At 41.0% G+C, this 11,706-nt stretch overlaps 1 protein-coding gene across 1 annotated transcript in view; it reads left to right on the forward strand.

The window, feature by feature from the left end:
- TGS1 (trimethylguanosine synthase 1) overlaps positions 1–9,356 on the forward strand; it is a 42,488-nt gene extending 33,132 nt beyond the window's left edge. Inside the window, exon 13 of the mRNA XM_043601085.1 lies at positions 8,918–9,356. Within this exon, the coding sequence (XP_043457020.1) occupies positions 8,918–9,040 (123 nt within the window). The 3' untranslated portion in view covers positions 9,041–9,356. The remainder of the gene's footprint in view (positions 1–8,917) is intronic.
- The last annotated feature ends 2,350 nt before the right edge of the window (positions 9,357–11,706 follow it).

Below are 11,706 nucleotides of genomic sequence, written 5' to 3' on the forward strand. Positions count from 1 at the left end.
TTTCTCCACATTCTCCCCAACACTTGTTTTTTCTGTTGGTTGTTGTTTTGTTATGATAATAGCCGCCCTAATGGGTATGAAATGGTATCTCATTGTAGTTTTGATTTGCACTTCCCTAATGACTCATGATGTTGAGGACCATCTGTTCACGTGCGTATCTTCTGGGTATTAATCCCCTCTCAGTATATACTTTGCCCATATTTTTCCCCAACCTGTGGGCTGCCTTTTTTACTCTCTTGATAGTGTTCTTTGCTGTACAAAGTTTGTAATTTTGATGAAGTTCAGTTTGGCTCTTTTTCCTGTGTATTGCCGATGCTTTTGGTGTCATAGTCAAGAAATTGTTACCAAATCTAATGTCATGAAACTCTTGCCTGTGTTTTCTCCTGAGAGTTTTATGATTTTAGCAAGTAGCTTTTTAAAACTACCAGTTGAAGAGTCCCCAAATGATTGTAGTATGCTGTCGGAGTTGAGATTCTCTGGGATAAGAGAAGGGTAAATGATCTGAACAAGCCGGAGCTCTTACTCTGTGGGTTAGAGGAGGTGAAATTAGATCTTGTCACCTGCCATCTATTTATGAGCCACAGCGTTTGAATATTAGACCTCCCAAACACTGTGTGCTGTACCGTTACAAGAAAAAGCACTGTCCCCTTGCTTCATGCATTTTTTATATCAAATCTCTTATTAAACTGTATCTCCTACTCACGTGACTCTCATCTGCATCCTGTGCTCCCAGGTAAAGTTGAGCCTGTTGATTCCATAATTCTTATTTGCTCACATAAATATTATGCTCCATATTGCTAGTCTCATAAGTGGTTATGTGATCCTTCTATTAAATATTTGATGGGCTTCTTGGGGTACTTGAATGACAATAGGAAACTCACTGTTTATTGCAAAAGTTACAGTGAGTATGTTTTTTCTAGTTAAGTTAACATTTTCCCAAGGAGGAAGTTAATTTTTTTCTCTTTAACTTGTGTTTTTGGTTTAGTTCAGAAACCTGCCAGAATTAGTTCATTCACGTTTTCTACCTGTAGAGGGAGTAACGACACTAAAAAATAATAAAAGTCAAAAAGGAAATGAGATTTCAAGTGTTGTTATATTGTTTGGTATTAAATTTGGATCAAATTACAGTAGGGAGTCAACTTTTTAAAATGAAAAAAATCTATCCATATATAGTGTTTTTACAATGGGAGACAAGACAGTCCTGCAAGAATGAGAGAAAGCAGCATTACAGAGAAGTCCACTTTTTTGCTAAGGAACATTTAGAATGTCACAGCAACCTGAACTTCCACATGGGCTGGGTTCCCCAAGTTCATGAGTCGGCTGTTTGAAACTCAGGCCGCATTTTTCCCACAGAAATGTCTATTAAGAACAGTTAATTTCCCAGGCAGGGAGATTTGTACTCATGGTGCTTGTATTTAGGGTAACTAAAGTGAGTATGGACTCAGCACAGATACAGCTTGTCCTGTAGTCTTTCCACATGGGAGACCAGGCTAGTTGTTTTCTGTGTCCAGTAACACATTTTTCTAGGTCCCCTATTACCTCAGTCTCTTACTCCCCTTTTCTGTGTGGGTGTTATTCCAGGACACGTATTCCCTTGTTATCCACACTCTCACTGTCCAACTCAAGAACTGAATAATTTAGAAAGTCTTTTTGCGACAGGCTCTTTGGAGGGGAAGTCACAGTTGAAACTTTGGAACTGATTAGATTCAGTTTGGAGGGCCCAGGATATATGTATTTATCTACTGGATGATAATCTTCCTTTGACAATCAGAGTTCAGCCAATACTAGCTTTGGTTCCACCAGACATTCCAGATACGGGAAACTTCTGTTTTAAAAAGTGCACGTACGCAGTATGGATCGAGATGTCTGAGCAGAGCGGAAGGTCGGTACAAAGTCCCTTTGGGCGGCAGCTCCAACGTGGAGGAACCCGTCTGCTGGGCAGACGTTGGGGTGCTGAGAGGGGCGGCTGCTGGCGGCTGGGATACAGCACCTCCTTATCTTTGTCTCCTGAAATGTCTAGCCTTCTCTTTAAAGGACTCTTCTTGATAGTCTGTGCGTACCGGTACAGAAAGGGCAGCGTTGAGCAGCATCCCTGAGGATTGTGTTGAAAAATGAACCGGGAGGCAGCCGTGCTTTGTGTCAGTCCGGGCACTGGGCTGGCAGACGTGCTCTGCCCTTCGGTGACCTCCCCCGCACACGCCGTGGTGACAAGCAGGCCAGTCCCCAACTGTTTTATTTCCCGAAGAAGCAGGACCAGGTTTGTGAGCTGACCTAGTACCACAGGTAAAACTGAACCTGTGATTGTTTACGTTGCAGCCCCAGGCCTAAAAGCTGTGAGAGTGAATCAAGAGAGCCCTTCTTCCCAGTGGGCCGAGTGCTTGAGGCTCCCGCTGGAGCCAGTACATGGTGTCTGGGAAGGGGAGAGCTCCTGCTTAACAGCAGTCCTCACGCTTCCAGCAGCTTGTTGTGTCAGGTGGGCGGGCAGGCAGGAAAGGAGGACTTACAGGTGACATTTCTAAAACCACATGGAGGAACAGTGAGGCTGAATATGGAAACCTGAGGCAATGTTATTTGGAAAAAGATTACTTTCAATATAATGTTAAATATTTTAAATATAATTCAGTTCATTGGCGTTTTTAGTGTTTGTTTTTAGCTGAGTGCAATGAAAATCTTACCACCGATTTCTTTGCAAATATTAGTTCCAAGCTGTTATAGTATCTGTTTATATGAGAAATGAAAAATTAGGGCCTTGCCGGTTTCTGTGATAAGAAATTTGTGTCAGATTCTTCCAAAAGAAATTTCCGTAGTAGAAATCTGGTATAATGGCAGCACGGTCGTATAGCCAAAACCGAATCCACGTGGTCAGTATGATGAAGTCGTCCCGACAGGTGGAGGGCCCGTAGTCCGGGGGTAGATACCAGAAGCAGGAGAGAGGAGAAGAAGGACCAGGAACTGGATTGGATCTGCCACATGTAGGAATAGTAACCTCTAAAGCCGTTGAACCTGAAAGTAGCCAGCCCCTGAGACTCCGAGCGCTCAAAAGTGCCCTCATCCTGCATTTGTACACAACACAAACAGCTTCTAATTATGTCCCTGTTGAATACACGTTTCTCGCTGGTTGGCATCCTTAGAGCTCGAGGCTTTCCCCGCGCGTTTCGTTGGATTATCGCAGCGGCTCCAGAGCAGGCAAGTCAGGTTCTCAGCCTGAAGTTGGCGATGCGCGGACTGGAGGAGTTCGGTGACTTGACTGCTCCTTCTGTCTCACAGTGGCAGGGCCTTGCCGTCTCCCACTGACAAGGGATTCACTACCAAGAGGAACAGGTCCGTCTGCTATCAGTGAGTTAGCCCACCCTCCAACTGGAAGCAGTGAACAGAAGTTGGTACGAGAGAAGCAAGGGAGCTGTAAAGAACTTCGGCTGGGTCAGTTCTGTTTCATTCCTGATTAGTGAGAAAAAAGAGGGCTGGAACTTCACCGCAAACTGAAAGGCACTCGCTGCTGAGCTTGGTCTCCACGAGGATCCTCTTATCTCTTCTAGGAACTGGTACCAGGTGTCTAGACCACTTCTATCCCTAGTGAAACCTACTGCCTAGTACATACAGTGCGGTTAAGGATACGTCCGACCAGCTTCGGTAGCTGGCTTTTCCCTGGGGAGTTTGCCGCTGGCCAGAAGGGCAGTGTTGTTCGTTCTTGTGCTGCAGATATTCTCATTCTCCAGAGGGGCCGTGCACCTGGCCCCATAAGTGCAACCGGAAAGGCAGATAAGATCCTGGACAGAAGCTTACATTTCTTTTGCTCCTTTGGGTAAATTTTTTCAGTAAATGATGTAGATAAAAAGTAGAAGCATACCACACGGTGCTACAAACAAGTCCTGTGCAAGCAGCCGGGGCCTCTGGATTCTCTGGTCCGTGGTGCTGTATGTAACTAGCTGGATTTAAGAGCAGTCTTCGGGTTTCTGGTATCCAGCTCTGAGAACAAGTAAGGAGCAAAGCTCAGTGAACTGATTTTTGGCAGCCTTCTTCTGAGAAACTAATGTAGGAAAGCTTTTGGTGCTCAGCAGGGTTTTTTTGACCTGTCACCACTGTGCTCCTGTTGACAGTGGTGGCTTCTAAAAATCACATTTATTTTAATCGCCAAGTCAATATTTGAAAAAAAAAAAAAAAAACAAGAAATGATACTTGTGGGAGCTTGAGGTAATCTTTAAGTTATCTGAAAAACTTTTAGCAAAAAAAATTAAGATTCATTCACTCCAGCATAGAAATCTCCTTCCTGTTTATCATGTGCAGATAACTGGAACTCAACTTAAGTTGTGAGTATTCCCTGGTTTTCTGCTGATAAAAAATACTTCCTTTTATCTCCCAGAGAACTGTTCATCAGAAATATTTTATCCAGCTTACTTTCATTTGTGTGCAGTTATTAATTGGCTGTCACAAAACACAAGGGCAGAGGAACCATAGATAAGGCACTTGTTTCCAGTCACAGCCAATAATACTTCAGATGCTTGCTGCTCCTGTCGCTACTTGGCAGAAACGCGGGGGCACCTGGGTGGCTCAGTCGGTTAAGCGTCCGACTTGGGCTCAGGTCATGATCTCACGGTTCGTGAGTTCGAGCCCCACATCGGGCTCTGTGCTGACAGCTCGGAGCCTGGAACGTGCTTCGGAATCTGTGTCTCCCTCTCTCTCTGCCCCACCCCTGCTCACACTCTTGTCTTTCTCAGTCTCTCAAAAATGAATATACATACATACAAATAAATAAACAAACAAATAAATGGCGGAAATCTGTAGGCCCCATAAAAAATACTCCTCGTTTTCACTGGATGTAATTTGCATCTAAGCAAGTTTTTGCATATTGCAGATATAATCACTTCTGCAGTGTAATAAAAAGACTTATTTCCAGTGCTCTGATTTTTCTGCATCTTACAATAAAGTTCCTGCCCTTAGTATTGATTATATATTTTTCCATTAGGATCCAGTTTAGTGGTTATTTTCTTTTATCTGTTCAGCTGCCATACCTATTTACTTCAAATCAGTTTGCTTTTGAAAAACAAATGCAGGGGTGCCTCACCAACTCAGTCAGTAGAGCATGAGACTCTTGATCTCTCCGGGTCCTGAGTTCAAGCCCCACATTGGGCATAGTTTACTTAAAAAGAGAAAGAAAGAGAGGAAGGGAGGAAGGAAATGCACTTTTGAATGTTTAGTTGACTCTTAAATCTTTCGTTTTTATTAAAGTTACCACCTTTACCACGATTTTTACCCATTTCTCCTTTCCCAGTCCCCAAGGAACAACTATTTTAACATCTAGTTGATGAGGGTTACAAGCCTTAGTTCTAGTTCAGTCCAAACTAATTGGGATTTCTTTTGGTAAGTCTAGTATCCTTGGGTAATATGCCAGAAACATACTATGTAATCCAGAGGTAATAACCTTTATCTATCTACCTACCTGCCCTTTACTCTCCCTTTCCTGTCTTGCCTCCCTCCTTTCCTCCTTTTCTCTCTCTCAATTTATTAAACTTTAAGAAAGAGGAAGGAATCAAATAGCCTTTTTCAGTTAAACCTGCTAGTGAAAAATAAAGACAACTGGAAATCAATGGCATTAAGTTTGATTGAAACAAAGTATTACTGGTTTGAACTACACAGTCTTTATAGTCTTTTCAGCTCCAGAATCCTAACCTTTATATAGTTGGGGGCCTGGGTGGCTCAGTCAGTTAAGCCTCTGACTCTTGTTTTTGGCTCAGATCATGATCTCATGGTGTGTGAATTTGAGCCCCTGCATCAAACTCCGGGGTGACAGTGCAGAGCCTGCTTGGAATTCTCTCTCTCCCTTTCTCTCTGCCCCTTCCCAGCTTGTGTGTGTGTGTGTGTGTGTGTGTGTGTGTGTGTGTGTGTCTAATAGTTAAATAAACATTTAAAAGAACTTTAAAAATAAAATATATATGGTTTTAAAAACATGGAAAATGTACAAAAACACTAAAGTTAGAAATTGGTTTTAATTAGAACATGTGAAAGTAACACTTTAAGTTTCTAAACACTGAATAGATAACGAGTTTTCTCATTATATTTTGACATAGACCCACCTTTTCCTCAGTATCAGGAAAAGTGCACGCTTGTTTTTTTGTCTGTCATCTGCCTCTCCCAGCCTTCAAGAAGGTTGAGATTGTGTGTGTGTGTGTTTGCTACACTCCACTACCTGGAACAGAAACCTCCATGCATTCAGTAAATAGTTTTTGAATAAGATAATTCATTAAGCATTTTGCAACAGACCCGAGAAAACTCTCACGCGGTAAGCGCATCTCCATTCTTTTTTCTATCCAGAAAAAAGTACCCCACTTTCTCAGGGATTTGTTGGGTTTTTCTTAAGTTTATTTATTTTTGAGAGAGAGCACAAGCAGGGGAGCGGCAGAGAGGGTGAGGGGGTGGGGACAGGATCTGAAGTGAGCTCTGTGCTGACAACAGAAAGCCCAATGCGGGGCTCGAACTCACGAACCTCAAGATCATGATCTGAGCCCAAGTCAGACACCTAACTGACTAAACCACCAAGGAGCCCCTCAGAGATTTGTTTTAATATAATTCTATTTATGGCTCACAAAACGCACTTTTCAGGGACATAGGTAGTGCTGTTTTTCAGATCCTTCTAAATTGATGGTGGAACTGGTATTCAGATTTGCCTCTGACTTTGCTCTTGGTTTTCTGCTAGACCTCTCCTAGTAGACTTTTGCTGTGGTCTCAACTCTAGTTCTCTTAACCTGCCCTCTCCTCTCCCCCTGCCTTGTCCTCCTCTCTCCTCCCCAGTCACCACCCCCAACCCCCACCTCCCTCGAGAAAACTCCAGCTTGCCAATTCGTCACTTCCTCTTGAGCAAATCACTGGTTTAAAGGAACAGGAGAAATACTGCACCTGAATTATGTCTAACTCCTGGAAAACTTACCATGAAATAATTATATTTTAGATATACTAGTGAGAATGCCTTTTATTGTTTAAAGACAAAATTTGTCATTTTGCCCTTATGAAAAATCAGACTAACAGGGGCACCTGGCTGGCTCAGTCGGTGGAGCGTGTGACGCTTGGTCTCAAGGTTGTAAGTAAGTTCAAGCCCCCTGTTGGGTGTGGAGCCTACTTAAAAAAAAAAAAAAAAAGAAATGAAATGAATAAAGAAAAATCAGACTGGCATAAAGATACCAAAATAGAAGAAACAATTATTCCTATAATTGCCACTTAAAGACTAGTTGGCTACTTTTAATTTCTAAAGTTTTACTTTAATGTACTCTTTATTAGTAAATAGTGGGATACACGTGTGCTTTTTATCATTATGACAGATACTGTGTTTGACTTGGGTCGTCAGCTATTCCTACTGATAAAAACACAGCCATCTCTTTGGTGTATGGTGTATTTGTTGTTGTTTTTTTGGGGGGGGGGGGTTCTGTTTGTTTTTTTGTTTTGTTTTGTTTTGTTTTTTTGCAGGTGGGCATTGATGTTGATATTAACTTTTTTAGTGGGACAGCTTCTTTTAGAATGACCTGTGGTTTCTTCCCTATTTCTGTAGCTGTAACTTTTTTTCTAAGAGGAAGTTGAAATGCTTTTTTAAAATACTCATTGGTGATGCACAAAAAATCTTCCCTTCTGCCAGATGCTGGTGTAGCACGTGTAATGCCGCTGAGGTTAGTTCTCTCAACCTCCATGCCAAACAAAACCAGCTGCAGCCCTGCAAAATACTCTGCCGATTAGGATCACAGAGTGGATTACGGAAACTACAGGTCTCCTTTCGTTGGAACCTGCCCCTGATGTTTTGGGTATCCCCAAATATCAGTGCCTTCAGTTATCAGACCCCCAGGACTTTCCCCTTGCAATACCCTTCCCCCTGATCGTTCTCGCTGCTATCTTGATAAAGATTCTGGTAATGGAATCGTGGGTTTAGAAGGTAATATATTTGCTAGTTGATAGACGTGAGAATGAAAAGTTGTTGGAATGAACCAAAATTTTATCTGTAGACCTTTGGGGACAGCATTGCTAGTTTGAACCATCCTTTTGATGTTAACTCCGTGGAGGTGGAGAGGAGGTGATGCTTTTTTAGCTTCCTAATAAAAAGGTTGGTCACTGTTTCCTCGTAGACCTCAAAAAGTAGGGAGTCTTAAAAATATACACACGAGGGGCGCCTGGGTGGCTCAGTCAGTGGAGCATACACCTTCAGCTCAAGTCACAATCTCACCGTGAGTTCGAGCCCCTCATCAGGCTCACTGCTCTCAGTGCAGAGCATACTTTGGATCCTCTGGTCTCCACTCTCTCTGCCCCTCCCCTGCTCATGCTTTGTCTCAAAATTAAAGAAACACTTAAAAAAAATACACAAGAGCAAAGGTGGAGGAAGTGGTCCTGGTCAGGATAACAGCACAAGAGAAGGAAAAAGCATACAGCAGAGACCAGAACTCTGACAGGAGCGTGGGATCATTTCTGTCTTGCTGTCTGGTGTATTCCAGCTTCAGGGAGCAGGTGCTCGATGAATATCGTTGAATGTGTGAAAGGGCAAGTCGAAGAAGGTAAGGTGAACAGGACCGAAAGCTGTCAGGGAAGGGAGTTCTTTTTTTAAGTTTCTATTTAATAAATAAACCTGATATTTGGGAAGGGTCCGTTCATTTTCTCTCCCTCTGAGGGCGTTAGCTTCTGCCATTGGAGAGATTGGGTTCTGCCCGAGAAACACAGCACATGGTCTTACCCATATGATCAAATGTGTTTGAAACAAGTATTTCTGCCACCAGATACTACATTAATACCTGCCTGGAAAGTAACGATGAACATTTGAGATGCCTTGTTATTTGAAAGACTTAATTGAAAAGCCAGAGTCTTATTATTTGATAAAGCATTTAAATGAAGGATTTATTTTGAAATCATGCTTCTGTTATGTGTGACTTTTTTCTATTCCTTTTTTTAGGTGGCATCCTTAGCCGGGCCTGGAGGGCAAGTGGAAATAGAACAAAACTTTCTTAATAATAAATTGAAGACAATCACTGCTTATTTTGGGGACCTGATTCGAAGATCAGCCTCTGAATCGTAACTGTGAAGGTGGTATAAGGACAGACAAATGGATCACGTGTGGTCAGAACGTTATTCAGATGAGACCCTTGAATTTCTTTCTGCATTCACTAATATTTTGTACCCACGATCTTACATCACCGTATGACACAGGAGCTTACAGTAGATTCATGAATATTAATGAGGTACTTGGACACCTTTGGATAATATTAACTGTGTGCAGTATACATGAGGATAGTCAGTATCTGAAATGGAAAAGGTAGGCTTTCCCCTGTACTTAATGTCAGACAGTGTGTATATATGTATGTGTGTGTGTCTATATATATTTTTGAATCGCACATGTTTTGGTTTAACATCTTTGTGTGTAAGTGGGTATAAAAAACAATCACCGTGTTTCTTCTAATATAGCGATATAAAAAAACAGTGAATGAGCTGTAGTCTGCCCATCAGACCCCTGCTGAGATAAATAATATTAAGCCTTTAAGGGTAGAAACATAAACAGTACAGAAGGGTACAAAATGAAAAGTAGAACTCTCCTACCCCTTCCCCTATCCATTATTCATTTATCTAAAGATAACGACAGCTAACAGTATTTTATAATTCCTTTGGAAGACAGAAAAGGAATTGCAGTATACTTTAATACACTTTTTTCCCTCTCATTGATGCACTGTTCAGTACTCCCCCGTTTTTTACGTAACGTATGTTTTTTTAAACTATGTACATTTCATTGATGTATCTTGAAGACCTTTCCCATATCCTTACGTACGTGGAGCTCTACCTCATTCCTTTTCATGGCTATCCTATATTCCATCATGTTGTATTAATTTAACTGGTCCCTGTTGGTGGACACCTGGACTGTTGTCAGTTTTTTGCAACTGTCAACTGTTGCAGGCGTCATCAAGCATTTTAATTTTGTTATCTTATGTGTCAGAAAAATAGTATCTTATTGTTTGTATGTATTCCTTAATTATGAATGAGATTTGAGCATATTTTCATATATTTTGGTCTCAATAGTTTTTCCCCTTTTAAACTTACTGTTCCTGTATTTTATCAGTTTTGGAGGGATTGTTATCTTTTTCTTATTAATATACATGACTTCTTCATAAATTAAGAGCCCTTTGCCTTCAGTAGGTATTACAGATATGTTTTTCCAGTTTGTTATTGGCCTTTCCTTGTTCTGTAGCTTTTTTGTTTTTGTTTTTGCCATACATGAGTTTTTAATTTTTATGTAGTCAGACCTATTGGTCTTTTTTTTTTGTTGCTTCTGGGTTTGTTTTTCTTAAAAGACATTTTTCCATTCCCAGAAAATACATACATTGATCTAAGCTTTTTTTTTTCTAGAATTTTACTGTGTTTGTGTCTTTGCTCCGTCTAGAATTTGCTTTTTAACATTCTCTGATTTTATAAAATTAATGTGTTTTAAATTTCCATTGCAAAAATAATAAGTATATTTTGTAAAATGGGGTTTATATTCTTTTTCTATTAAAATGGCAATGAAAGGAGGAATGTGTGTTGCGTAATTATTCATCTAAAAAGTGTATTTAGGGGGCGCCTGGGTGGCTCAGTTGGTTGAGCATCCGGCTTCGGCTCCGGTCATGATCTCACGGTTCATGGGTTCGAGCCCCGCGTCGGGCTCTGTGCAGACACACTCGGTGCCTGGAGCCTGCTTCCGATTCTGTGTCTTCCTCTCTCTCTGCCCTCCCCTGCTCACGCTCTGTCTCTTTCAAAAATAAAACATTTTTTAAAAATTTAAAAAATAAATAAAAACTGCGTTTAGTCATTTTAACAAGTAGGTAAAAAGATAGGACCGTAGGACTCTGTCAGGGATCTGGGACCTTTATCTTTTAATAATGTGGCCATGTTAAACATTAGACAAAACGTGGCTTTGGCTGGGATGGAGCTAGGGGAATTGAAATCAACTGGAATTTCCAGTAAGTACTGGGAGGATAACTGTTAAATAAAACAACTTTGTCGGGGAATGGAGACGCAATGCTAATTTTTGTCTCTTGAAACTTTCCAATGTGTTCCCAGTTGTCCTGTGGCAATAGAGCTGGTCATGAAGGATGAATTGTTTATTGATTCGCAACATCAAAATCTGTCAACATTCTTTGTTTTTATACTTCCTCGTCACAGAGCATCAGTGTATGTATCGTAAGTCTGTCATCGTTTTTTAAATAATGGCACCCTTGGTCATAACCACGGGGCCTCTAGAACTAGAACATGACTGTACTCAGCCACTGAGGTAGGAGTTAGAGGAGTAAAAGCAGATTTCCGAAATCACCAAGTGTTTTTTAGTTTGTGTCCCTTAACCTTTCATGTGTATCTTTTTTCCACAGTACGTTTTCTTATTTATATATTGTTAATATTAAAACTAATTTATCTTTCTGAACATACATACGAGTAGAACGGGAAGCCTAGCCGAGATTAAAATACTCTCCACTCATCACACGCAGACATAACATAGACTCGTTTGTAGACTATTGGTAGTGTTCAAAAGAACTTTATCGTGCAGCTCCTGTGTTCAAATAAAATCTTACCAAAAGGCCAAATATGGAAAACAGATAAAAGTAAAGCTTCTAGAGTTGCTTCCGATAAAACAGAAATGAGGCTAGCAGCCCTTGTTCTAGTCCAACTCTCTTTTTCTTCTTGTTAAATTACAAGACTTCTTCAAAGTTGCTTTTATAAAAA

Source organism: Prionailurus bengalensis, chromosome F2 (genome assembly GCF_016509475.1).
Source record: "Prionailurus bengalensis isolate Pbe53 chromosome F2, Fcat_Pben_1.1_paternal_pri, whole genome shotgun sequence".
NCBI classification, from domain to species: domain Eukaryota; kingdom Metazoa; phylum Chordata; class Mammalia; order Carnivora; family Felidae; genus Prionailurus; species Prionailurus bengalensis.